Source organism: Pteropus medius, unplaced genomic scaffold (assembly GCF_902729225.1).
Source record: "Pteropus medius unplaced genomic scaffold, Ma_sr-lr_union100, whole genome shotgun sequence".
NCBI lineage: Eukaryota > Metazoa > Chordata > Mammalia > Chiroptera > Pteropodidae > Pteropus > Pteropus medius.
Genome location: NW_024349804.1, coordinates 14,234,602 through 14,262,340, shown reverse-complemented (window position 1 = coordinate 14,262,340; position 27,739 = coordinate 14,234,602). Strand labels below are relative to the sequence as shown.

Sequence of the window (27,739 nt, the reverse complement as noted above, 5' to 3'; positions counted from 1 at the left end):
TGCTTGCGCCGCCGGAGGGCCGGCCTGGACTAACGCGTCGGTCCGCAGACCACAACTCCCGGGAGGCCTTGCGGACGAGCGGAGAGGTGCCGATCGCGTCTCTCGCGAGAAGACCGGAGCTTGCGCTCGCGAGCGTGAGCGGGCCCGGAACAAGGCGCGTTTCAAAGTGGTAATAGATGGTTTTCTTATCCAATAGAATTGAAAATATACCTCCTCGACCCGTAGAACGCGGGAGTAAAGGCGGTGGCGGCCAATGGGGATGCAAGAGGGGCGGAGCCGATGCCTCAGGAGCGGAAGTGGCTCGCTATTGAGGCGGCGGCTTCTTGCTGGAGGGCTTCTCCTCAGCAGCTTCCGAAGGTGCATCCCAGCTGGAGTGCGGCGGCGGCCGCGCCTGCGGGACCAGCCGCGCTCCAAGTACGGCCAGACTTCGCGGGGAGGGAGCGGCAGCCCAGGAGTGGGCAGATGGGGGGTTCGGGCGGCTTTGCGGCCTGCAGAGGCCTCGGCGCCGCGGCCCACGGAGCCGCCTGGGCAAGGCCGACCCCCTTCGGGCCCCGAAGCGGGGTCGGGCCTTCCCCGTGCCCGCGGGCCGGCTCGTCCGCCTTCCCCGGCGTCGGAGCGGCTGCACGAGCCCGTTTTGGCGCATGCAACAATGTGAGGAGGCCTTGCCCTGGCTCTTGGCTGCCCGGGCGGGCCGCGGCCGCGGCGCTCAGTCCGCAAAGCAGCCAGGGAAACCGAGGTTCGGAGGGGGAGGGAGGCGTCCAAGGTCACTCGGAGAGCCGGGCGGGGCGGCCCAGGGCGGCGGGGGCTGTGCGGGCCGTTCGGGGGAGACCTGGGCGAGGGTTTTGTTCCTCGCCAACGCCGCCTCCTTTGTGTGCTCGCGCCGCCGCCCCGCCATCGCGGGCCTGCGAGCCCTACCGAACCGCGTGGCGGAGCCTTCTGCGGGCCTGCACGGGGCCGGGGGCGCCCGGCCCGGGGCCTGAGTGTAGTAAGTCCTCAGCTTCCGGTCGTTGGTGGAACCCGTGATTGCCGAGGCCCTCGGCCGAGGCCCCGCCCCTCGGGCGCCCGCAGGCAGGTGTCGGAAGGTTATCAGGGCCTTGACGCTGAGGCTTTAGACCCGAATCGCAGGACTCAGTGAATGCCACTGTCCACCCTTTGACCCCGTCGAGGGGGGAAGGGAGAGCTCTTAGCCTGGAGGAGCCTGGAGCCCCGGGGAGCCTTTTTTGTGGGGTTATGGCTTTTGTCTTATCCTTGTCCGGTGCCTGTCGACGTTCACAGCCATGCCTTTGTTCTTCTGCGCCGAATCTAGGAGCCAGACTCAGTCCGCTCTGCAGTCCTGCGCTCAGCTTAGGCTGCTCGAGCGGTTGGGGAGACTGAGGCAGTCTGCCCAAGGTCGCGCAGCCAGCTAGTTGACAGCAGAGCGAATCGGGAACCTCGGTTTCCTAACTGCGGGACTAGGCAGGCCTTCGAGCTCGGTGACCAGGAGTTTTGGGACCTCTGGTAACGAAAGGCAGAGATGCTGAAGGGAATCTTTTTTTTTTCTGGTAATTTTTTTAATGGGTGGGAGACATTGGGTTCAGTTTTATCTGTGAGTTTAAGGTGAAATGGGAACGTTCCAGTAGAAAGGTGGATTGCTGGCTTTTGTATTGCCTGAACTTGAGCTTCTAATTCTGATTCAGAAATTTTGTCTTAATACAGTATTTAGCAACCATTTTACAGCGAGCTTTCTTCAGACATTGTTTTTCTAATCGCCCTCTCTCCGTGAAATACAATGCTGTCTATATAATGTGTGCCTTTTTATGTACCGTATGCATATCTGCTTTGTACATAAAAGGAGTGAGATTTTTTTTTTTTTGCCTCCTTTGAGAATGCATACTTTAATATTCTAAGTCAGCACATTTTTGAGGTCTTTTGTGTGCCAAGCTTTCTGCTTGGGGTGCAGCAGCAGGCGCCATACAGGCCCTGGTGGAGCTGAGGCATGAGGGTGGAGGGAATGAGAAATTCCCTGAGGTCGAAATACAGATTGTTCAGAGAGATGGGAGTGAAGAGATAAGCTGGAAGCAGGCACAAAAGGCCTGGAATGTGACTCACTTGTCTGAGGGGTTCCTCTAGGTTTGCGAGGTAATCACATCTACTGGCGAGTGTCTTCTACCACTCACACCTCTTACACACCCAGCCTGTTGGGCAGTCGTGCTTAGCTCCATTTTACTTGCACATGGACGTCAGTCGCTTGCTCAAGGTCACACAGTAAGCAGACCTTGCATCTGAACCTCAGACTCCATCTCTCTTCCTTTTGCTGGACGTTGTCATCCACGTCTTTCTGTGGCGGGAAAGCACATGGCCAGGGTTTCTAGTAGCTTTAAATAGTAAAAATAAAACTTTAAAGTGGGGGATATTGATTTTATGTTCATGTTTCTTTTTCTTTTGAAAATGTTTACCCAGGAGAGGTCTGACTGTAAAAATTCTCAAGGAACTGGATTTTCAGCGATGACGTTTGCAGGCTCTGGTTACTGATCCTGAGCGCCCACCCCCGGCCCCGCGGTGGTCTTAGGGCCTGCGCATTTCTCTGCTGCACCTCACCTCTTATTTTAGCCAAACTTGCTAAATTCTGCTGCTTGGGATACCAGCACTACTAAAATTTGCGTTTTTTCTAGGCACATTCTTGATGTTTTTCTGGCTGTTCTGGCCTCTTTCTCCCTGCAAGTTGAAAATGCCTCAGGTAGAGGTGTTTTCTCCTGTTCTCTCAGATGGTCACGTTTGTGAGTCTCATTTTGTTTTCTGATGGCGACTGTTTTTACCGGCAGCGCAAGGCTCCATTTCCCCCATGCGTCTTTCCCCCTCAGAAACCCTCTGCGCCATCTCTTCGAAGTATCTGCCACTTCTGTCAAGCATCTAATGAGCTTCGCAATTTATTTTCGTGGAGTAAAGTCATTTACCCAACACGTCTGTGCTAATAGTGGGGGATGCCGTTAGAAGTATTCACCTTAGAATTATATTTATCGTGTTGAATGCAGAAGCAGAAATAGTTAGATCAGGACTAGGAGTAGTTGAGAAACACAAGCCGCCTTTGAGGTAGGCCTCGAAGGGTGAGCAGTAGTTACCTCAAGTGTGGTGGAGACCCTGCCATGTATCAGATTATGGGACAGGATAGAGCCTGGGTGGGTGACTGACATTCAGGTTACCTGGTGTGCAGCAGTTAGTTCTGCTCTAAATGCTCGTTTGGACGCATGAATTTGTTCCAGCGGGATTGATAGACTCGGGAACAGTTTGAACATAATGAGAATTTGAGTTTGCCATGCACGATTTCATCTGTGGGGAATACTAGGTGAACACAGAAAATCGAACTTGGCCGAACCGAGGCACACAGACCGTGGACTGTGCCGTCTCCCATGTCGCCCTGTCTCGGTTGATTTTGTGTGCTGGGAGCCGCCCGCACGCACGGCTGTGTCATACAGCGCTTCCCCGCTTCCCGGTAGCTCCCGAGCTGCACAGCTGCGCAGTGCGTGGTCCTCGTGTACCTGCGATTCCGAAGCACTCACCGTGTGTAGAACTGTGCCAATTTTCGTTAGGTTCTTACCTGTGTGTGCACGCGTGTGTGATTGACAGTTGAGTGTTCCAGCCTAATTCCGTGTCCTCCCCACCCCCAAAGCCCTGTGGTTTTTTATAGCGCATGGACCACAGGTATCTGTAACTTAACTGCCGGTGAGGCAGAAGGATAGGGCTGGGAGGCTGGCCATAGATGCGAAGGCGACGGGTGTGATCATTGGGGAGTATTCATAATATCTTCGGTTTTTGGAGCCTGGCAATTACTTTTGAGCTGCAGTATGAAGCCTTTTAACTCCCTCGGGCCACGTAAAGGCCTTCCTCCTGCCGGCCTCCGCCTTCTCTGTGTTAGCTGGTCCCTTCTGTTATAAATGTGCATAATGTAAAGTAGACCATTCAGACCACGCTCAGGTATTCAGCGGCCTTAAGTAAAGCCATGTGGCTGTGTGACCAACACCAGCATTCATCCCCAGTATGCATTCCGTCTCCCCAGACAGCACTGTGTTCAGTAAACAAGTTACTTGACCCCACCCCCGCCCCAGCAGTCACCGTCCCACTTTCTGCCTCTGAATTCGATGGCTCTGTCCCTCGCATAGCAGGAATTATGCGATATATTTGTCCTTCCGTGTCTAGTTCACTGAGCTTAATGTCTTCCATCTTTAGTTCATCCACGTTGCAGCACGTATCAGAAAGTTATTTTTAAGGCTGAATGATAATCTTTATATTTATTTTTGGTACTTATGCATTTATTTCATAGATTGTTAGAAGGCTGAAGTTCATTCTCTATTTTTGATCCTCGCATCTCAAGGCCTGAGTCACAGAAAGAAGGGCACCTCTGCCTGGACAGCTGCTTTTTCTCTGGTAGAAGCAGAGGGCGGCCCTTGGTGGTCCTGTGCTGAGAGAGAGGAGAGACACCCTGAGTGACAGATCACTGAGCAGGTGTGGGGGCCCCCGGCGCTGGTGCTCCTTCCAGGCCTCTGAGACTTGTCGATTGCTGTGATGGTGGCTTCTCAGGGTCATAGGGTTCATATGCGAGAGACTCACTTACCGTCTCTGCAGGCACAGTCTGCGCTTTCTGCTTCGGCCAAATCTATGTGCTTGTCCTGCGTGAACCTTGGGGGACCCCTTGTCACCCTGCGAGCCTCTGGGAGCACGTGCCGAGGAGGGGCCGCCCGCTGCTCTCCAGCCTCCACTAAGAAGTGATCAGCTCACTCGGGTCTTCGCTCGGTCTCTGGACCTGCGTGAAGCTGCGCTGAGGGCCAGGAGCGCTGTTCCAGTCCCCCCTGGGGACGAGGCTGTGCCTTGCTCTTACATTTGCAAGAAGAGCCTCGATTTTTGGCCCTCCTGACACAAAACGTAGTAGTTACGTAATTTACTGATTGTCCTTCCACCTAGACTGTGTGCCCCGTGAGTGTCTGTCATGTTCACAAGTGTTTCTAGTCCCCGGACAGTGCCTGGCCCAGGGTGGCACCTCTAATTATTCATTGAGTTAACTAGCTGAGGGGGTCACCTCCCGGGTGCTTGCATTCAGCATCACCGTCCCACAGAACAGCTGTGAGCTCAGGGTATTTCCCATGAAAGACGGTGACACGGCACCGAGGTCAAGCATTTGTGCAAGGCTGCAGGGCCTGCGCTGCCAGCTGGTGGGTGGTTTACCACGCACCTTCTTTGTATGAAAAGCAAGAGGCTGGTGTTTTCCTTGAGTACTAAGGCCTGGTTGTTGATGCAACCGTGGCATACAGTTGAATTTAGGAAGCTTTGAAATGAAAGCTGTCAACAGCTTTGCATGGTCCCGTTCGGTCCCCTGGGAGGGCAGGTTGTGCCAGGTACCGGTTTGTTGCCAAGAGCATGTGGGCAGCGCCCAGCAACAGTCCCGAAGATGCTCTCGCTCTTTAACACACGTTCTGTAATGTTACTTTGGAAATTCCATTTAGAGAAGCACTTAAAATAACATGGGAAGGAGTCCGCGTTTATGGTTTAAAAGCGGGGAGCCGTGAGCTGGCCAGTCGCCGATAAGCTGGCATTTCCTGGTGAGGTGCTGTGGGACTTAGGCTTCTCTGTGTTGTCACTGCGCTGGCATCACCCTGCAGGGCCAGCTTGGCCAGCTCACAGGAGGGACTGCTTGCAGCTGCCTTAGAGCCGCCAGTCACCGCGCGGGGTGAGGGCCGAGGTTCTGCTCGCCGCCTCCCTGGAGGAAGCTGCACCGGAAGCCGCCGTGGAATCCAGGTGGCTTGGCGCTTGTGGGACCAATGTGGGAGAGAGTTAGTGCTCGGATTCCCGTACCAGCCTCACTGTCCCAGCCTGCCGTGCAGGCTCTGCGTGCCTGTGGGGGCCGGGCCAAGGAGCTGCTCACCCCCTCTGACGTGCTGCAGAGCTGCTATCTGCTGGTGGTGCACCCCCCCCCGCCCCGTCTGTCTGCTGGTGACTGACCCTGTCTGGGCTTGTGGGGTGCAGTGACAGTTCGGCCTCTAGTCAGCACTTTCTGGCTGCCTCTGTCTGTTTTCTGACCATCACGTATGTAGACAGACACACGTCGCGTTCATGTCATGTACATACACGCGCCTATGTGTGTCTCCTAGGACAGCTGAAGGGCCGTCAATCTCAACAGAATGATTGAGTGCACTGTTACACCTGTGAGAACACACAGCACTATCGTCAGCTCCCCCTCCCACCAGCCAGTCACCTCTTCCTTCCACGCTGCCGCTGCCCCAAGTCACACAGCTTCATCTGGCCTGGGTTACCTGTCTCCTCACCGGTCTGCGTTCCGACTCGTTCAGTCTCCTGTCGACCCTCAGAGCACTCCGGTGACATCCCTCTAAGTGTAGATCTGAACATGGCATCTCTTTCTAACACCTTTGATCGTCCCGCCCCGGGGCATGTGTCGGGGCCGCATGTGCTACCCGTGCTGTCCCCGTTCTCTCGCGCCACCCACACAGCACGGTGCTCGTCTTGGGCATCCTCCCCCTCTGCGCCCCACCTACCTGCTGTGTTTTGAATAACTCCTGTCACTTTGGGCCTCATCTTTAGTGTCACTTCCTCCGGGCATCCAGCTTGAGCCTCTCTACGGTTTGGGCCTCCACTTGCTCGGTCACCAGTGATTACTTCCTGGGGCCGGTTCTGGGTCCTCGTGCTAGCCCCCCGCCCCCGCTAGTCTGCTGCTTCCTCCTTGACATGTGGCTTCTGGCTGACTGGTGTCTCCAGGCTGTCCACTTGGTTTCTGACTGTTTATTCCCTCCATGGGCTCCCCTCTCTGCGCCCGACTCCCCACATGTTCACGCTTGGTGCCATCTCTCCCTAAGCCTTTCTGCTGCCTTGGACCTTCCTGCCTGCACATCTCATGTCCAGTGTTTCTAGAACCAACATCGTCTGCCCTCAGTGCCTTTTCTCTTCTGCCTTCTCCAGTTCGGTTTTCTGGGTACATCTGATTCTGGCATAGTGGGTTCTGGTGTCAGAATGCCATTTAAATTGGGCTCTGGTGTTTAATGGCTGTGGCCTTCAGGCAGGTTCTCCAAGCCTGACCATCCTTAGCTTCCTGGTCTGTGAAATGGTGACTATATAGTACCTACCTCCTGGTCAGGTGACAGGGTTACTCGAGAGGCATTTAGAAAGCGAGGTGCCCTGCATGTAGAAGTGACCTCAGAGTTTTAGCTGTTGTGTCATTGCTGTTCGCATGGCCTCGATCACCCGCATGACCCAGAACCCTTCCTCCTTGCTGAAGGCTGCCTTTCCCACACCCCTTGGCCCCTCTTCCCACTACACCTTTGGTATGATCCAGCCTCTTGGTAGGTTTCCCTCAGGCCAGCCTTCCAACTTCCTGTGACCTTTGACTGCCGGCCCACCGCTGGCCCTTACTACCCCCAGAAAAAGAGCAGATTCGGAGGAGTCGCTGACTGCCTGGCTTTGGGCGGGGCGGTTGGGGAGGGCGGGGTAGGGCCTGGAGAATGAGGAAGCTCTGGGGAAGCAGCTGGCCTGCTGGGGCAGCTTGCAGAGGGCGGGGGAGCCCCCGGACAGCGGCAGGACTGTCTCCAGCAATCATCTTGTGAGCCCCAGAGTTAACCAGTGGGAGGTGAGAGGCTGCTGGACATGCAGGGCAGGCGCGTTACACTGTTTCTCTTTGCTAAGCGTAGGTCTCTTCTCTGTCAGTGCGGTTTTTGTTGGTCTTTTCAAGTCCAAGATAATTTTTCCCCCAGAACAGCTACGTCATGGGTGTACACCTGAATGTAAGACGCTTCTTGGATTGGGAACATAAACGTGTCATTCCAGGAATCGTGGCAGCTCTGGGACTGGGCCTACAAGGCTGTCGGGGCACCTCTCCCTCCTGTGGAAATATCTGTCCTGAACCCCATTCTAAGCTGAAGGCTCAGTGCGCAAGTTGTCTCTTCGGGAAGGGTCTGTGCCACCCTTGAGTGAGGAAGAGCACGGGTGGTCCCTGGTATGGGCCGGCCTGACGACTGTCAGGAAGTGTCTCCCCGCAGAGAGTGACCTGGTGAAGGGGTCACCCCTGTAAACCACTCGGGGTCAGAGCGGATAGCAAGGTGCGGGGAGCGCGGGTGTGCAGGGCCCAGCCCACCAGGTGCTAGAGGGAGCGTTACAGGGACAAGCCTCCTCCGGCTCTCCTTGACCTGGGTTTCTTCCACACCCAGCTCACGTACCTCGTTTGCAGCACCTGAGCTGCCTGCCCAGTGCCACCTTGTCTGTACACTGGACTCGGAGCCACACCAAGAAGTCAGTGACACGCAGCCCGTCTGCCCTGACACCGATGGGTGCGCGTTGCCCGGCACTCAAGGGCTCGAGCAGAGCGGCCGAGCCCTAGTGGCGAGTGCTGAGTGTGGCGGTGTCGGCCCCGCCCCCCGCCGCTCTCTGCTCTGCAGGGACATCCGAGGTCCAGGCACCTTGACGCAGGTGCTGCCCTGCTTCATAGCTGAGGAAGCAGCACGGGAAGTTCAGTGCCTCGCCCGGGGTTGCAGGGAGGGGTTTGGAGGCCCCGGCTCTGGAGAGGTGATGAGTGCGAGGCCGGCTGGCCTCCATGGGCCCCGCTTGGAGTGAGGACTGGATGGGGCGAGGCTGCCGTGATTGGCTGTATTTAGAAAGATGGGGTGGCAGTTGAGTCGAGGGGCGCCGGCAGGCGGGAGACCTGTTAGAGTCAGTGGCGGCGCTGGGGATGAAAACGGGTTTGAAAGTGGTCCCGTCAGTTCTGCCGAGGCCATTCTCCTAGTCCCAAGCTCCCCAGGTGTGGCCATTGTCCTAGTCCTGAGCTCCCCAGGTGTGGCCCCTGGAGCAGCACTGTCACCATTGCCTGGGGACTCGGTAGAAATGCAGAATTGCGAGCCCCTCCTAGACCTGTGGCACTGGACACTGGTTTAACCAGCCCTCCAGGTGGGCCTGGTGCCGCCCAAGTTTGAGAGCCACTGACCTTGTGCAGCCACTGTCACCTGCCCGGAATGGGTGACCACAGGGACTCCGTGCTCTGACTCCTGGCCCAGGCTCCACAGTTTGCCTCTCATCTGCTGCCTTACCCACTGTGTCCCTGATTCTGGATTTGCTGCCACTCCCAGTGACATCCCAGGCCTCGTCCCCAGCAGCCTCTGCCTCTGCCTTCTCTTCCCTCTGGAACCTCCTGCTCAGCTTCCCGATGCACACTTTCTGGTTCTCCTTCCCTCATGCATTGCCAGGGACAGAAGTCTCAGCTGGCACACAGGGCGAACAGGGTGGGTGGCTCTCGTCCCCTCAGCTAGATTGTCCACTCTTCCAGATGGCGACGGTGACGTTGTGGGAAGAGCCAGGGACTCTAGGCTCTCCTCTGGCCTGGGGAGCTCTGTCCCTTCCAGGTGGTGAGGGGTGGGCAAGGTCACATGGGGCAATTCTGAGTCGCATCTTCCTACAGCTTGCACAGCGCTGGCTCTGAGGGTCCTGGCAGGAAGGGGACAGGCTCATAGGCTTGGACGTCAGAGGTCCCCTATTCCAAAGGGATACTCACTCCTTCCAAGGACACATTGCATAGTGTTCAGCAAAGCCCCCAGACGATGGGACTAAGCATGGGCGACAGTGCGGGAGGCGGTGCTCATCAGCTTGCTGTCTTTGTTTTCAGGAACTGACGACCCTGGCAGTCTGTCTGCCGCCCAGAGGGCGGGTGAGCAGCGGGCGCGAGCGCTTGGGAACACCCGGCGTCCTGCAGACCGTGGCCCAGGTCACCTCCTCCTCTAGGTCGCAGCCAAGGAGCACAATGAGCACGGTGAGTCTGCCGGCTCGCGGGTCCTGTTGTATTTTCAAGGCTGAGCAGCTGCCTTCTTCCCTGTGACATGTTAATGAGAGTCCGGGGGGCTTCTGGGTGGGGTCATCGTTGCGGAGGTGACGTTCCACAGGTTCCTGAGAGCTGTGAAAGAATTGGCCACGTGGGGTGGCGAGTGGTCCCTGCTGGAAGGAGCTGTGAGGGCTGCCCAGGGGGTTGGGGACACGTTCCTACAGCAGCCTTCAGGTCCGGCACCTGGACTTGGCGGGGCCTGTAGCTGCTGCTCAGCTCCCTCGGGGAGCAGAAAGCACACGGGCTTTGGCGGGCGTGAGGGGTTCTAGGGAGCGCGTCCACTGAGAAAGACCTGTCCCGTTGAGAGGAAGGAAGGTACCAGGTACACAGAACGGGGTGACACTGAAGGGGACCTGAGCATCTGGAGGCTGGTAGGGAAACCTGGAGACACTGGGCACCGACTCAGCTGAGACCGGCGTCGGCCCCTCGAGGGACACAGCTGTTCCTCAGTGGACACTTGAGCTGCTGCTGTCGCTCCCTCTGGGCCTCCTGGTAGCCCCTCTGTCACGGAGCACCTGCAGGCTCTCAGCCCAGTTCCTTGAGGTGACGTCTGGTACAGGGTCTCCGTCAGAACGCCAGCACCTCCGGCCTTCTCTGTTGCCTAGTGAGGGTTGGGCTGGTGACGGATGCTCATGGGTGTTGTGCAGGTCTCACCAACAGTGTCCTGTCATCCCAGTGTCTCCAGAGACAGAACGCCTAGTAAGGCAGGCACATAGGGGGCTTAGTAGTAATGGCCTCTCTGGTCTGTGCTCAGCTCTTTACGTGCTTACGTCGTGAGGCTCAGGATAACTCTACGAGGCTGAAGCTGGTGGGCAAGTTCAGCCTTGGCGTTTACTGGACGGCCCCAGTCGGCTGTCGTGCAGGGCAGTGGCCCAGTGCCCTGGAGCGGGGCACTGGCACGCTGAGGCGCTGAGCCAGGCTGGGGGAGGGGCAGGCTGATGGCCCAGTCCGAGGTCCTGTGGCACTCACTGGGGAAGGCTGCGGGGGCGTGTTCTTGATTCACCTGCCAGCTCGGGAACGCTGGGGCAGAGTCATGGCTGCAGACAGGCCTGGAGACCGAGTCTCCCCCAAGCATGGCTCCCTGCAGGCCACTGGGAAGAGGCTGAGAGAACTTTGGTTTTCTGAGTTGTTGGAGGGTGACTGTTAGGGGTCAGCCACACCTGATACATCCCAAAGATTAGAGACCAGACTTGCCCAAGGAAGACCTGCTTTCCGCAGTGGACAGAAACTTGGGAAACTGAGCGCCTTTGGGCTAAAAGTAGAAAAGGCTCGGTGAGGCCAAACAAGTTCAAGGAGGTAGGGCCCAGGAAGGGTTTCTGGCCCGGTCCGGATGCGGACTGGGGGCTTCCGCAGAGCTGTGCGCCCTGTACCTTTGGGCCAAGGGAGCGGGCTTTGCTTTACGGGACTTGTGTTCTCCATGTGTGCGGGCTGGTTTCTCTGTGAACAGTCGCTGTTCCAGAATCTCAGGTTTTGAAAGGCCCCCAGCACAGGTCTGCTTGGCCGCCGCCACCTCCGAGTGAGTCGGGCTGTTTCTGTGCTGGCCTTTTGCCCCTTGCCGGAATCCTGTCAGGCAGGAGCTCGTGTGACTTTTCTTTTCCTCTGGCTCCCGTCAGAGAAAGCGTCGCGGAGGGACACTGAGCTCCAGACAAGCCCAGAAGCGAACTCGGGAAGCAGCCTCCACCCCTGAGATGGCCTTGGAAGCCGAACCCATAGAACTCGTGGAGAGCGGTGAGGTTGCGGGGCACGCTGACCGTGGGCATTGGCATGGGACGGCACGGGTGGGCGTGGGTGACCACATGGCACTGCCACCTCCCAGCCATGGGGCCCCGTGCAGGTCACACAGCCTGTCTGAGCCTGGGCTTCTCATCTGAAATGGGGGCTACTGTGGGGTCTGCTGCATGGAGTTGTCACGAGGCTGAAACAGAGAGTCCGAGGTCAGCTGCTGTCACTGCCTCAGACTCGCCCGCAGTGACAGCGTGCAGCTAACGGCGCAGGAGTCGCCACTCGGCTGGGCTGACAGTCAGCCTTCTGGGGCGTGAGCGGGGCCAAGACTGTCCTGGACCCACGTGTGCTATCTGAAATCCTGCGTCTCTTTTCGTTAAGACCAAAAACCGCCCAGGAAGGCAGCCGTGGGGCTAGAGCGGCCTGTGTGCGAGGTGGAGCCCAGACCCATCACCGCCACCCGCTCGGGGAAGCAGCGCGTGGCCTGCATCGAGTCCCTTTGCCCAGAGTTTATTAAGCTGGTTTTTATAACTACAACGGCTGAAGAGTGACCTTGAGGAGCAGCGGCTTGTCCAACACGCCGCTTGCGGATCCTGTTGAGTGCAGCAGCCCCAGCGTTGTCTCTGCTCTCTGAGTCCACCCCGAACCATGGCTTCCTAGGGGCCTGGAGGCTGGGACCTGGCTGCCCGCTGCCTAGAGCTGGTGCCCTGCTGTCCGCACTGCGTGTTGTCCAGGAGTGGCCGGTGCGGGCCTCCCTGTCGGGTCTGCCCAAGGGCTCGCTCTCAGCCCGGGGAAGGCCCGATGGCTCCCGATACAGCTCTGCCATGCTGTACGCAGCCTCAGCCACATGCAGGTCTGTACGTGCTGGTGGCCCACGGAGTGTCGTTACTGTGAGAGCCAAACGTAGTGTCCCCGGAGCGGGAGTGGTTCTGTGGATTGTGTGTGTCAGTACACAGACTTTCCCTGAACGAGGTCTTTGTATGGATGGCATGGACATCTCTGACATGGTAGGGGGTTTAGCCATGTGAGTCTTTAATGCAAGAAAATAAAACAAGTTTGAATATGCTAAATGTATTAGTCACCTCCCCCAAATAGTTTCTAAAAACCCCACCCTTGTCCTTTTTAATGTTGATCACAGTAGAATCGATGGACATAAACCTTTCAGTTTATGTAAACAGAAGTTGTGCTGTGCCCTTCACCCCCACCTACCACGTGAGTGCCGGTAACCGCCGGCGCACGCTCTTCCCCACTTTGCCCTGTGCTCGCGTGGACACCACAGCAGCCTAGGGCTCAAGCTGCAGGACCGGCCCTGCCCGTTTTGGTGGGGGGGTTCCAGGGGACCATCAAAACAACTGATGAAGGTGCTGAGCTAAGCACGTGTTGAGGTCTGTGGGCAAGTGGCAGTTACCAGCTTCCCCTGCTGGTTTCAGGGGGGTCCATCCCAAACAGGAAGGCCCTGAGCCGAGCGTGCCTGGTTCCTTCACCATAAGTCACCACCTCTCCCCTGTGATGATGCAGGTTGGGGGCGCACAGAGGTCTAGCTGCGTGGTAGTGTGAAGCCATAGGTGGAGATGTGCGGATGCACGGGCACCTGTCCCCTTCCCTGGTGGAGTATTTGTAGAAGCCACGTACTGTCACAGCGAGTTATGGAAGGGCATTCGTTGGCGGTCGCTGAAAGGGGGTTGGTCCCGATGCTCCTCGCACGCCGTAGTTAGGGTTTCAGTTTGCAGTAAGCCTGCACCACTTGTGACTGTGTTCGTCAGGACGGGGCTGTGCGCTTTGCTCTCCTTCCTAACACTTGTTAAAATGCTTCATTTTGAAGCTGGAGACGAAATAGTGGACCTCACCTGTGAATCTTTAGAGCCCGTGGTCGTGGACCTGACTCACAACGACTCTGTCGTGGTAAGTGGGGCGTGGGGGTTGGCCTTTCGCGACTGTGGGCCCCCAGCAAGCACCGACGGCTTAAGGCCTTGGTCACAGGTTTGTGCCAAAGGAACTTGTGCATTCAGTGACTGGAGCCAAGGTGGAAAACGTGTCAGGGAGGTCCCTGCTGCCTGTGGACAGTGACCTGTGTCCCTGACCTTTCCCCAGCAGACACTTGGGGGTGGACTCCGAGGGGCCCATGTCTCTCTAGTCCCTGCTTCTACCCTTTGCATCAGCTGTGTGACCTTGGGCAAGTTACTTAGCATTGTTGACTCTGCTTATGACACGGGAGCCGCTGTCCACATCAAGACGGTGTCGTGAGGACTAAGCGGGACCCTGTGCTTGAGCGCCCAGCCCCTGGGGGGTGCCCAGTGTTTGTACAGCACTGCAGGGGAGTCTGGGTCCCGGAGCAGCTGTCTCCGCGGGGCAGGCACGCATCAGCACCACCCGGTGACTTGGAGGATGGAGCCCGGGAGGCCGTGGTGCCCCCTGCCCATGGCGCCAGGTGTGGACCCAGGCAGGGGCGCCATGCCACGCCCTGTGCGGCCCTGGGGGCAGGAGACCGGTACGGTCAGAGGACGTGTGGACACATTCTGCAGAGCCCCGCTGCGGGGGCTGGGGGCCTATGCCACTGGCGAAGTGGGGCGATCGCACGATTGGCAGCGTGAGGCTGGTGGGAGTCGCTCACCGCTGAGTTTCTCCTTGGAGCCCACGGTCTGGGGTCATCCTGGCAGCTTAAGAGCCTCAGAAGAGGGCCGCGCCAAGAAGCTTCCAGAATTCCTTAGAAGGACAGGGCGAGGACGGGCTGTCCTGGCAGACGTAGGGATTTAGACTCTGGCCTTGGCCGGAAACCGCTGGTGCCTGTCGTGTGTCTCTGTTGTCCCGTCCTTCACCCTACTCCACGTTGTGTGCTCACCAAGTTGGTTACTGCCCAGCAGGTGGGGTGGGTGCTCAGGGGCGCCGGCCCCAAAGGGGAGCGGCAGTGCCGGGGTGAGTGTGGGGTTGTGCCGTGAATGCCGTCGGGGCCCGGCCGCTGCGCTCCGTGGCCCATGGAGACACAGCGTTGCCGCGGGGCCCTGGGCATCTGGAAAGGCAGCCGAGTTTGGACCTGGCCGAAGCCCGCGGCCCCATCGACGATGGACTCTTGGTAGCAGTGCGGGGTTCTTTCCTCCTGTGCCCGGCGTGCCAGGTGCTGGGGAGGCTGGGGTTCTGCCCACAGGACCCCACTCTTGCCCTCGAGGAGATGACAGTTCGCCTCTATTGGGTGACAGGCTGACACCCCGACGTCCCCTCCACACGTTGATTCTGTTTGAATGACTGCTTTGTGGCCTTCCCCGAGCTTCGTGTTTTCCTGTCTCCCTGGGCGCACGGGGGCATCGGGAGACACAGGACAGGACTGTCGGCGTGGGGACAGCTGTCCTGGAGTGGGCGGGTGGCCAGGGGCAGGCGGAGGTGAAGGGGAAACGGGCTTGGGAGGCAGGTCCTGTGTTTCTGTCCTGAGTGGCTGGGTCACTGTGGTCTGAGGACTTTACTGTGGCTTCAGTGCTCTCAACCATAAAATAATTGTTTTGGACTTAATGTCACTCCTCGTTTTCCATTTCTGTTGTCTGTTTTAATAAATCTAAATGCCAGTTTTTAAATTTATAGAGATAAACGCTCGCAGCCAAAATTCTCTCTCTTGAGTTCAGGGTGACTTCGGGCCTGCACGCAGGAGGGTAGGAAATGGGAACCGTCCGTCCCCCCGCGCCCCCTGGGCGCCCCGCCAGGCCCAGCAGAGCCTGCGAGGTCCACCTGTGTGCCGTGAGCCCTGCCTGGGAGCGGCTGTGTGGCAGGCTCCCCAGCGGCCTCAGAGACCTGATGCAGACCATGTCTCCCCAACTCTCAGGGGACCCGAAGCCCCACTGATGAGAAATACAGATTCTGTGAGATGCAGAGAGACCTGCACCTCTCTGCTCCCATGTTTTTCCTCAACACTAATTTTTGGCGTTTCGTACCCCAGAAAGGCTGTCACACTGCTGGGTCCCAGGGCGTGTGTCTCTGATTTTTACGAGATCTCTTTTCTGAAGAGGTTGCGCCAATGGACGCCACACCAGAGTGGGCTTCTCTCCCCACGGCCTCGGCACCCCCCGCTCAGCCAGTCTGCTGGGGGCTGCCTGGCAGGACCCCGCTGGGTCGTAGTTGGCATTTGCCCAGTTACTGTTGGCACTGGACACCTTTTCATGTGTACTGGTGGTTCATTTTCCTCTTTTGCGACGTGCCTGTTTGAAACGTTAAAGATTTTTTACATACTGTGTATATAACTTTTTAAAAGGCCGAAGAAGTGGAACCAGAACAAAGCAACCTTTTCATTTTTTTTAACGGTGAATTTTTTTTCTCTTTTGGTCGTCTGCCTTGTTTTTTATAAATTCTTTGTAAGTTCTAAATGCAAGTCTGCCATTAGTTGTCTATCTCCTACTCAGAGGCTTACCTTTTTCTTTTTGGCTTATATACAGAGGTTTTTAATTTTAATACAGTTGAATTTCTGTTTGTTGGAGAAAATCTCGTGTTGTAAAAATATGTTCCCATATTCTAAAGTTTTAACTACTTCACTTTCCACGTTTAGGTCTTTAATCTGCACCTATTGACTTCTGTGTGGTTTGCGATGGGATCTTTAGTGCCTCTCGGTAAAGCTTTATGATGTTCCCTGTGCTGGTTTTGCAAGTCTTTTGTTAGGTTTATATAGGTACCTAGTATTTTAGGATGCTATTAAAATGGTATTTTAAAGTTTTTTGTTTTTATGATTTGCTAACATAATGAAATGCAATTGATTCTATTTATTTATTTATTTATTTATTTATTTTTATCCAGCAATTTTCAATCTGTAAATCTTTTGGATTTCTATATACACAGAAAAAGTTTTTTTCCTTTTTTTCCTTGCCTTAAGCATGGGCTGAAAATTCAGCACTGGCTGAGTGAAAATGGTTGCAGTCGTGGACATTCTGTCTCATTCCAGTCTGGAAGCATCCTTTCAGTATTGCCGTTAAGTGAGACCTCTGCTCCAGGGTTTTTTTGTTTATCCCTTTATCAGGTTGGAGAAATTCTTCTCTATTTCCTGTTTGGCTCCACGTTTCACCGGGAATCGATGTTGAATTTTAACGATTCCATCTAATGATAATTTTCCCCCCCTCATATGTTGAGGTGTAGAATTACATTGGTTTCTATTGTTAAACCCATTAAACATTGTAGTCGTGACATTGTTTTTGTATATTGCGAGATTCAGTTTACTAATGTTTTATACTATATGATATTTGCATCCATTTTTATGAATAAGATTGGTCTGTAATTTTTCTTTTGAATGCATTCCTTATAGGGTTTTGGTATTTTTATAAAGTGAGTTGCCTTTTTTCTGTTCTCTGGAAGATTTGATAAGACTGAAATTTCTAACTTGAATGTTTGGTAGAGCTCTACGGTGATGATACCTGCAGTGAAAGTCATCCCCAGTTTTTATGAGTTTTTAAGGAATTTGTCGATTTCATCTAAAATTTTCACTTACTGGCGTCGGCTTGTAAATAATGTCTTATGTTTTGTTCTATCTGTAGTGATGTCTCCTCTTTCATTTCTGATATTGGCTATTTGTGTTTTCTGTTTGTTTAGATTAGTATCAGCTTTATTAGATCTTTTAGCTTTGTGGATTCTTTATCTTATACATTTGTTTTTATTCATTGATTATTAAAGTTTATTTTGTTTTTCTAACATTTTCATCACTTTTCAATAAATTCGTTTAAGATTATATTTTATTTAGCAGTACCCTACAGATGTTGATGTTGGTATTTCATGTTCAGTTTAACATGCTTATCAAATTTGTATTTTTTAACTTATAAACGTAAGGGGATTCTTTTTGTTGTTACTCATCCTTTACATTATTGGTCGCGTAAACGTGTCTCGGTCCTTTGCTGCTGGCTGTGCAGAGCCCGGGCCTTTGCTAGGGGCCTGCCCTCAGGCTTCTGCCTGGGCTGCAGTTTCTCTGAGACTCAAAAGTGCACTTCAGTTTTTCAGGAATCTTCTCTGCTTTTTTATTTGTCTAGATTATTATGTTCCCTTTACTTTTGACCGAATATCTTTTTTTGATACCTCTTTATTTTAAAATACTTACGTTTTATTTTATTTTTATTTTTTGGTAGTTTTCAGTAGGAGAATTGATGGAAACACTAGCCTGCCACTTATTGGAAAGCTCTGCTTATGTTTTTGCATCCTTCTGCTTTGTTACCTGGTTTAACAGGTGAATTAAGATGCTCGGGCCACTTCTGAGCATTTGCCGTGGGCCCGTCTCCGACTGGAGAGGGGAGTGATGGAGAGACTAAGATCGGCGTCTTTGGGGGCTGCTCATTAAAGGTGGTACTTGCTTGGATTGTGCTCCCTCTTTAAATTTCATGAGCTTGCTTGTTTCAAAGTCAGCTTGGTTTTCCGGGTCCTTATCGACCTGGTTCCACAGCGCACTGGTCAGTGGGGCCGTCAGTGCTGTGTCTACGCCGCCGGGTTGCGAGCTTGCGGGCCGTCGAAAGGGTCTGCCGACGGTGGCTGTCTAGGGACAGGGAAGGGCCCTGTGGGAGGGCGTAGGTGGTGCGGCCGGGGGTGAGAGGAGCCGGACGGTGAGCCAGCAGCTGGGGAGACGGCCGTCCACAGGCTGGACGCGCGCTCTCATGGGACCGGCCGTCACTGCAGCACAGCCCTCCGCAGCGGGGTCTGTGGCCGCGTGGTGCATGCATGCGGGTCTGAAGGGGTGGCCGAGACGCCGTCCAGGCGTGGGCTGTCTGAGCCCAGGGCCGATGCACATCTTACCCGTGCCGGGCTTGGTGGCGCAGACGCCCCGTGGACCCCAGCACTTGGTCCGCCTTTCGTCAGCCCTGCTCACTGCTGCAGCCATGGGCGGTGCCTGGGGCGCCAGGAGCAGGGCTTTTCCCCCCCACTGACCCTCCACTTGTGCCGCGGTGTCGGCGCCTGGGGTCAGGGTGCCCGGTGTGAAAGCGAGCAGCACGCGGTGCCAACGCCCGCTTGCACCCGGATGTCTGCTGGCTATGGCTGGGCTTTGTCCTGTGGCCACAGAGCAGACTGACGGGGACGTGGCATGTGTGGGTCCGATCTGGGGTCTGGTCGCCGCGGTTGTGACTCGGCTGTTCGGACCCGAGATTGCTGACCGGTGCTGGTTTTGGTTTGGTGTTTGTCTCTTCTTAAGGCCTGTCATGCAGAAGAGGGCTCCAGAGCTCGCGTTGTCCCTGTTCTGTCTGCTCCTGTGTCATTGTTCTGTAGCTGTGGCCCTGCCCAGCGCCCCCGCTCGTGACAAGCAAGCACCATGCCACCCACAGGGCTATGGCCAGGAGGACGGGGCATCCGGAGCGCCCCAGGCACCGCCCATGGCTGCAGCAGTGAGCAGGGCTGACGAAAGGCGGACCAAGTGCTGATGTGGTTCAGCCGCTGGGTGGCGGGCGCTCCAGTGACATCAGTGGGCAGTGGCACGGGCGCACGGAAGGGCATGGCGCTGGGAGGCCGGGCTGGTGTAGCACCCTTTTCTGTCCTCGGGGCGAGAGGCCTTCTTTCTGAGGTGTTCTGGGAAGGTGGGGGTGGTCGTCACCACCAGTGTGTCGCTTACCCAGCAGTAACACGTGGAGTTTCTGCGTGTGCCAGCAGCGTCCTGAGGCCCCAGTGTTCATGCGTGGCCGAGCTTGGCTCTGCCCAGCCGTGCGTGCGTGGGGTCTGACTCACGAGAGCCTGGGGAGGCCCAGTCCCTGCTTGCTCTGCGCAGCCAGTGGCGCCAGCCCTTCCAGGTGTGTGCACACCTCCATGGGCCGTCGGGGCGGAGGGGGCGAGGGCGGTGCTGGCGCTTCGGAAAGCCAGGTCCCCCCTGCCCACGGCAGCGCATCCACCCTTTTCCTGGGACTGCACGTAGACAGCCTCTCGGCCAGCCACGCTTTTCTTGGACTGAATGTGGCCTGATGCTGAGGTCACCTGTCACTTACCCTCGCCCTCAGTAGCCTCCCATGGGGATGTCATCATCCACAAAGTGCAGGTCTCTGCTTCTTCCTTCCTGGGAGCTATTTGCCTCACAGGGTCTCGGGTTGGAGGATGGAGGCTCCAGCCCCGGGGCCAGGGAGGGTGGGGTGCCCGTGCCGAAAAGGCCAGTGGAGCAGGCCTCTAGGATGACCCCAGACATCTCGGCGCCGCCGTAGGGCCGAGGGGCGGTGGGCAGCAGTGCTTTCCAGGGGGCAGACCGCAGGGCAGGCCTGGCAGGCACGCGGGCAGGCCGACCTGCTGGGACGCTGGTGCCGCGAGCTGGTCTGAGCATGCGTTCGCAGTGACTGGCGACAGGGCAGCGGGGGCCCAGAGCCCTGGTGTGGCCTGCTGCATGTAGTTGGTTACGTGTCTCTACAGCATGTTAAGTACCACAGAGCCTCCCAGCAAAGGCCAGTCCTTGGCAGCAGGCCACGTGGAGCCAGATCCTTGTCAGTGGCCAGGAGGACAAGATGGGCGTGAGGAGCCAGCCACAGCCTGGGTCCCCGCTGCCCCAGAGCCCAGGCCTTGTCTCGCTTAGTCCTCACGACAGCACGCTGAGCCGTGGGCACTGGTGCCTGCTTTCCAGAAGCGGAAGTTGGTGGCTCCCAGTGGGTGACTTCCCCATGTCACATGGGCAGCAGTTCTAGACGTCCTCGCAGCTGTGGGGAGGGGGCGGCCCTGTCCCTGCCCCACCTTGCATCCTGGGGCGTTCCGCTGGTACCTGAGAATATTGCCATTGAAACAAGAAATGCTTCAATTTTGTCATTTATGCATTCAAAAAATATGAAATCAAACTGATTGTTTTTCTTTTTTCCCCTTTTTCAAAGATTGTTGATGGTGAGTGGTTTCTCCTTTTTCCTTGGGTTTGGGTGGAGAACCGATGTGGGAGAGGGGTGTACAGCGCTACAGGCCTTGCCAGACCTGTAGGTGGGAGGCCAGGCCGGAGGCCACCTGCGACGATGCGGTGGTCACACCTGCCGTTGTCAGTCCTGCACCTGCTGAGGAGCCGTCACCCCTGGTGCTGGGCTACAGGCCCCCAGTGTGACGCCACAGATGGCTCATAGCTCAGGCTCCGGCGCACAGCAGGCACCTCCTGGGCTATGGCGGGGTGTGGTGGCCAGTCCTCCCTGGGGCCTGGGGCTGGCCTTTCCTAGGCGGGAAGGAGGGCAGTGAGGGCGGTGGGTCCGGGAGGCCTCTGCCCTGAGCACGGACTCACGCCTTAGAAAGGAGACGGCCGAGGCGGACCGCCAGGAGGCTGCGTCAGGACCATGCTGACAGTTGCGTGGTAAGCAGTGATGACGAGGAGCTGGCCAGGGACAGGGACGTGTATGTGACCACTCACACTCCCAGGAACACCAGAGAAGAGGCAGCTACAGGACTCAGGTACCTGCGCGCCACTACTGTGCTGCCGCGAGGGAGCCTCTGGCCCCGCGGAACCGCCTCGGCCCCTGGCACGGGGGTCCTCTCCCCGCTCTCCATTCCCCAGTGGGGCAGTGGGCACGGTGCTAGGAGCGCCGGTCCGTGGTTCTTAAGTCTCCCCAGTGCCTGTGCTGAGGCAGGGTCAGAGGGTGCTCCTGGGGAAGCAGCTGCTTCTGTGACGTTGCCGAGCGTGGGTGGCTGCGTGAGCAGGCACTGACGTGAAGCCCTGTGGTTCTAGGCCCTCGGGTACTGTCAGCTGTCCGATCTGCATGGACGGGTACTCAGAGGTAAGCGGCCCTGCTCTTCCCTGCTCTGGTCTCCAAGCAGGACCTCCTCCTCGGGTGGGATTTGACACCTCTGCTGCCGTCACGCCTGGCGGGGCACACGGCTTCTCACACATCTGCGTGCGAACGGAGAATGTGCCAACTTCTTGGGCCTTGTGACCCTCAGCCCTGGCCCCTGGGCTTCCCTGTGCAAGTGTGTTGGCCTTGCGTGGTCCCCGTGGCCAAAGCACAGTGACTGGTGTGCACAGTGGCCCCTGAGCGCCCCCGCACCGCCCCACTGTGTGCCCCCACGGCAGCCTCGCCCTCCTCCCCCTCGGCCTCATCTTGGGGATGGGCAGGGGAGCGGGTCTGGGGACAGCTGCTGCTCCAGGACGAGGGCACTCATGACGGCCGCTCCTCGTTGTGTTTTGTAGATTGTGCAGAATGGGCGTCTCATTGTCTCCACAGAGTGTGGCCACGTCTTCTGCAGCCAGTGCCTGCGAGACTCCCTTAAGAATGCCAACACTTGTCCAACCTGCAGGAAAAAGATCAACCACAAACGCTACCACCCTATTTACATATGAAGCGTGGCGAGCCGCTCAGGACACGTGGCCAGACAGCGGCAGCCCGGCGGGGTCTCCGTGCGGCCTCGGCGGGTTGTCTGCTTCCAGTCTCCTGAGCTCAAAAAGACTAGTTCAAGACGCACGTCTGCTATGTGAACTTCTCTTTTGTTTCTAGCCCTCCGAGGCCCTGCTGTCCCTTCTAGCCTGATGCTGCGAGGCTGGAGCCAGGTCCTGCCAGGCCAGGTGGTTGGGTTCCGGGCAGGGAGGCCGGGCACACCGGGGCGACAATCAAGGGTCCTGCCCCTTTCCGGAACCCGCACATTTGCCAAGAATTTTTCCCCACTTGGAAAGTTGGCTCCAGCTTCCTGCTGGCAGTGTCATTGAGGTGACAGCAGGTCCGCCCATCTCTCCCGGGCCTGCTGCCTTGTCCCAGGTGTTTGCCCGCCAGTGACCAGGCCAGATGCGGTCCCTCTGGCCCGAGGAGCCCAAGTGCGAGCGTGGCCCCAGAAGGACCGACCACTGGGCTTTTTTGTCCCCCCAAGCGTCAGGTGACCGTGCCCCCGCTGGCACCATAGTGACAGGCAGGGGTTTCTGCAGGTGGAAAGCCTCTGTGGGGTGGTCCCTAGGTTCCCGAGAATGAAATGTGCAATAAAGCCCACTCTTGGCCTCGTTGTCAGCAGCCCAGGAGATGCAGCACTGTTAGCGTCCCTCAGTGCCTGTCCCCCTGCCGCGTGCACCACCTGCTCTCAGGAACTTCCCGGGCCCCAGACTCTTTACCTGGCACAGGCCACTCAAGGTAAACGGGGCAGGTGTGCGGTCAGCTGGCCTCTCTTTTCTGATAAAATCCACCCCGTGTCGCCACTCGCCCTCCGGTCCTCAGTCCCGCTGCCTGGCGTCTCCAAGCGTGGATCTGAGAAGGCGGTGGCAGTATTTGTGGCCTTATCAGCCTCCCCTGTCCACGCTGTTGCCCAAGTCACAGCCGCCCCGCGTTTCAGTTTGGCCCCCCTGACCGGCTGGGGACCACCATTCGTGTCAGAAGCTGCCCTTCCGGCTGTTTGGGCTCGATCCTTTGGACTTCTGACTGCTCCGTAGGCGTGGTCAGCCAAGGTCGCTGGCCTCGCCTCGCCAAGGGGCCCAGGTCACACCCTCTGCGCCACTCCAAGGCTGTGTGAGAGCCCTGGGTCCTCGGGGGGCGGGGCAGGGGCGGAGAGGCCTGCGGTGCCAGCCGGCCCGCCCACACCCGCGCTGCGTCCTCCCGGGCCGCAGGCCGCACCAGCAGCCTCTGCGTGGAGCTTCTTTGCGGTGGAAAGGGGGCCGCCTCTGGCTTTGCAGCAATAACCGGCCTTCAGTTGTCTCTTCTGAAGGAGCAGGGACTCGGCACAGTTCACTTTAAACGGGGCCGGAAGCCTGGCCCTCCTCTGTGAGAAGAATCCTTTATTTTTCATTCTGACTTTCTAACTGGCTCACGTCAAGTTGATTTGAATGAAAGTTTTCAACTTGGCATGGAGAGGGGCAGGACGTCACTTCCGTCCATGTGACGTGCGCGGTGTCTGCCCGCCGTCCGTTCCTCCTGCGCTTGGTGGGAACGCTCTTCCGTCCTGACAGTACCCAGGCTTCAGGGGCCAAGCTGACCGCCAGGCAAAATCTCTTACGTTTTATGCTTAACGACGAATGGTTGATCATGAAAGTTATATTTCTTCATGTTAGATTGGGGGAAAATGTTTAGTTTCTACTCTTTAGGAATTACAAAATTGAAAAAGGTTGATATGAAAAAAAAGCCCTCCTGTACATAGTCCAGGTCTTTCTTTGTCACATTTAAAGTATCCACGGACGTCAGTCTATTTTGGATTCTCTGCTAGTGTTACAGATGGAAATAAAACAAGGAATTTGAACCATGTCTTTTGTGTGTTCACTCTTTAGGGTCAGTTCTTCCTCTGGCCCAAGGTGTGTGATTCCGTCCGCCCTGTGTGTGGTGTTTACCTGTGTGTCGGGGGGAGGGGGTCACTCAGCAGGGGCCATTCCTGCACATTCTGTGGAGAAGCACAAGGCCCCCGACTTCTGAAGCGAGCAGACCATCTCGGCCGTCAGGGGCAAGGGCAGCTATGGGGCTCGCTGCTGTGTGGCCCGGGGCAGTGCAGGGCACACCCACCAGCCACCCACGAGCGCGTGGTACGCCGAGCAGGCTGCAGACCGGAAGGCCTTAGGGTTCCCAGAGTCGGTGGTGGCAGAGCTCACCCTTTCCCTCTGTCCTCTCCGTGCCTATTGAGTGGATCCCAGAGGTAGAAGAGGTGGTGGCTTCTGTGCAGATGGTCAGAGGGAACAGGCAGTAAAAAGCTTACGTGTGTTTGCCGCGCTCCTGGTACCGCTCTCGGCTCTGGTGGGTATTGGGAAACCGGCCACATCGCTGCCCTCCTGCGTCGTGCATTCACCGAGGGACAGCCCCCTGGGCCAGTGGAAATGAAAACCGGCAGCGCTGAGGCCCAGGAGTCCAGGAGCAGGAAGGAATCCTGAGCTGCACTCTGGGTCCAGAGTCCTCTGGGGAAGGGTCCCGAGCCCAAGCCCTGTGACGAGGCCACACAGTGCATCTTGGCCCGCACAAGACCTGAGGCTCTGAGTAACCACACACTTCCTGGGGGGCTGCCGGGGCTGGCAGTGCCCTTAACCCTGGTCCTGAAGCCAGGAGCCCGATGAGGCCACTGTCCCAGGCGAGCCCAGGGTGGAGAGGGCCCGTCGGCCCGGGAGCTGCGTAGCCACAGGATGGCACTGACCACGGTCCCCTGAGACTGGTTCGGAATGGGTGGTTTTCGGCTCATTTTTAAGTGAGAAATAGTGTCTGTCTTAACTAATTTTTGTGTTTGCCATAAAGAAATTTAATTGGTTCTTGCATGACGTTGGGTAACAGACAAGGGAGTTCCCTTTCTCACCAGGAGGTGGGAATTTGCCTTTGGTTTCTCTCTCGTCACAAATGGTGGGTCTTATCAGTTCTTTTTCTATTTCTATTGAGACAGGATTTCCCTGTATGTATTGTAGTATGTGCTTTTTTTCGGTGTGTATCAGCCTTGCATTTCTTGAGTAAATCCAACCTGTTCGTGATGTTTTGTTTCTTTATTGCTTTGTTTTGCTAATATTGCTATACTTAGGAATTTTTAAAATCCATACTTGGGTTACATCGACCTATCATTTATTACGCCGTCTTTGTCAGGTTTTGGTTTCAAAGTAGGGCCAGTTTCCTGTAGTGACACTGGGGAGTAATCGCGCTGTACCCTGGATTCAGAGTACTGATTCCTTGAGTGTTTAGTAGAACTCAGCGGTAAAGCCTCCAAGCTGTTGTTTTCATTAAGATTTTAAAATACTGATTTGATTTTTAAAAGATGTTTGAGAACTATTCATATTTTTTTAAATCACTTGTCAAGTTACAGGGAATTCATACATTTCATTTCTTTACAAACTTTTGGCATCAAGGTTTCCTAGAATTGAGTTAATCTCCGCATTAACTCCGCACTAATGTTAATTTATGCCTTCTCCTTTATTTTTTATCAGGTTTGATAGATTTGCCTTTTTCATACTCTGCATATGTAAATCTAGTATCCGCGTCTGTGGGTCAGCCTGAAGTCTTTTATTGCTGCTGGGTCTCACTGATGACGCCTTCTTTCTGTGCTCTGTAAACTTTTTGCTCCCATACTTTGAGCCCATGTACTTGGTACACTCTGAAAATTCCGAGACGGGTTGAAAAGTATTTGCCTTTGCTTTTGTGCTTAAGGTCGTTGCTGATTCAGGGCCACTGTATGTCTTTGTTTACCTTTACACTGTAGTATAGCACACACAAAAAGCACACACTCGCTGACGGGCCCGTGAAACAACCAGCTGCAGCAGCAAACAATATTGCCAGCCCGTCCTCCCGGCCACGCTGCCCTCTCCCCCAAGGTAACCACTGACGGACTTTCGTGGAGATGACTCCTTTGACTGTAATTACGGTTTAATTAGCGGAACGCACAGCCTTAGTTACATAGTTTAGTTTGGCCCGTTGTTTGACCTTCAGATAGGTGGAATCGTTTAATACCTGTTTTGGGCGGGGGGTGGCTTCTTCTGCTCAATATGTGTGGGATTCGTTCCTGGTGTGGAGCTCGTTCGTCTGTCCCGCTGTGCACTGTGTCGTTAGAGGACCGCTTTCGTCTCCACTCCTCCAGCCACTCGTGTTCCGGCTGTGAGTAGCCACATGTGCACGTTGTGCATGTGCCTTTTGCTGGTGCAGTTCTGCCGCCATAGCTGTTGGGCATGTACTTTTAAGTGCAAAATTACTGGGTTTTAGGGTATGAACATTCAGGAAAACTCAAAAAAAAAGGTGGAAATTAACATACTTTTAAAAAACCAGTGGGTCAAAGAAGAAATCACAAAAATTAATGCGAGATGGACCAAAGACCTAGATAGAAGAGCTAAAACTATAAAATTCTTAGGAGACAACAGAGGCAGATAATCATGACCTTGGACATGGCAGTAGTTCCTTAAATATGACACCCAAAATGCAGGCAGCAAAAGGAAGAATCAACTTCATTAAAATTAAAAACTTTTGTGCATCAAAGGACCCTGTCAAGAGTGAAAAGATAACCACAGAATAGGAGGAAATATTTGTAAGTCATCTCTCTGATAAGAGACTAATAACCACAACATAGGAAATGTTCCTATAATTCAACAAGAACCAAAAATCAGCCCAATTGAAAAGTTGGTAAAGGACTGACATAGGTATTTCTCCAGATGATTACAAATGGCCAATAAGCTCACGAAATGAACTCGACATTATTAGTCATGAGTGAAATGTGAATCAACACCACAAAGAGATAGCACTTCACGCCCATTACAATGGCCGTTGTTACCCAAAACAGGAAATAAGAGTTGGCAAAGAAGTACAGAAATCGAAACTGTTGTGCATTTGTAGAAGCATAAAATAGTGAAGGCGCTCTGGAAAACAGTATGGAGTTTCCTCAAAAACAACCGTAGAATTACCACGTGACCTTGCAGTTTCACTCCTAGGTCGGTACCCAAAAGAATGGAAAGCAGGGACTCAGATAGTAAACATCACCGTTCGCAGCCACCGAAAGGTGGGAACGACCCAGATGTCCATCAGCCGATGTCTGGGGACACAGAGTGTGCTGTGTGGTGCCTGTGACAGAGCACAGTTTAGCCTTGAAATGGAGTGACGATCCGCTACAACATGGAACGACCTTGATAACTACGCTCAGTGCACTAAGCTGGACAGACGCAAAAGGGCCAACGCTTACAGGAGGTCCTTGGAGTAGGCAAATTCGTAGAGAAGGTAGCATAGAGGTTGCCAAGGGCGGGGTGCGAAGGGGCGGTATCGTTTAATGGGGGCAGAGTTTCTGTCCGCGATGATGAAATGTGGATGTGGACGGTGCTGGTGGTTGTGGATGGAATGAATGCCCCTTGAAAAGGATTAAAATGGTAAATTTTGTATTATATATATTTTACCACAATTTTTGAAAAAGGAGATAATAGCATAAAGTAATGCTATCACTCACATAGCTATATAATACATAAAAGTCCACATATATAATTTCATGTATATTCCACTTGCGTAATTTGCTCTGTATTCCTCTCTTCATTTTCATTGAGTAATTTTTCTTTTGTCCAAAGAACTTTCTTCGGTATTTTTCTTTTTAGTGAATTCCTGCTAGCAATAAATTCTCACTATTTTTGTTAATCTGAAAATGCCATTATTTCACCTTTATTACGTTATTCTTTTCTTTCTGAGGGAAAAGTTAGGAGTTGCTGTCTAACATGGTTGCCATGAGCCACGTGTGACTTCAAACGGTGAATCCAAATGGAGAGAGGCTGGGAGCGAAACACGGGATTCTGAAGACTTCGTACAAAAAAGTATAGGATTAACAGTTTTTATTTAATACCTGTATCTTGATCACATGTTTAGATCATGATGGTTTAAATATATTGCATTAAATAAAACACTA

At 55.1% G+C, this 27,739-nt stretch overlaps 1 protein-coding gene across 1 annotated transcript; it reads left to right on the top strand.

Annotated features, from left to right (window-relative positions):
* The first annotated feature begins 260 nt into the window (after positions 1–260).
* RNF4 (ring finger protein 4) lies at positions 261–21,900 on the top strand. Its single transcript, XM_039838283.1, has 8 exons — positions 261–414; positions 9,629–9,772; positions 11,455–11,569; positions 13,386–13,465; positions 20,341–20,350; positions 20,737–20,896; positions 21,171–21,219; positions 21,630–21,900. The coding sequence occupies exons 1-8, from the start codon at positions 280–282 to the stop codon at positions 21,777–21,779; spliced, it is 843 nt and encodes a 280-aa protein (XP_039694217.1). The 5' UTR covers positions 261–279; the 3' UTR covers positions 21,780–21,900.
* Positions 21,901–27,739: the final 5,839 nt, after the last annotated feature.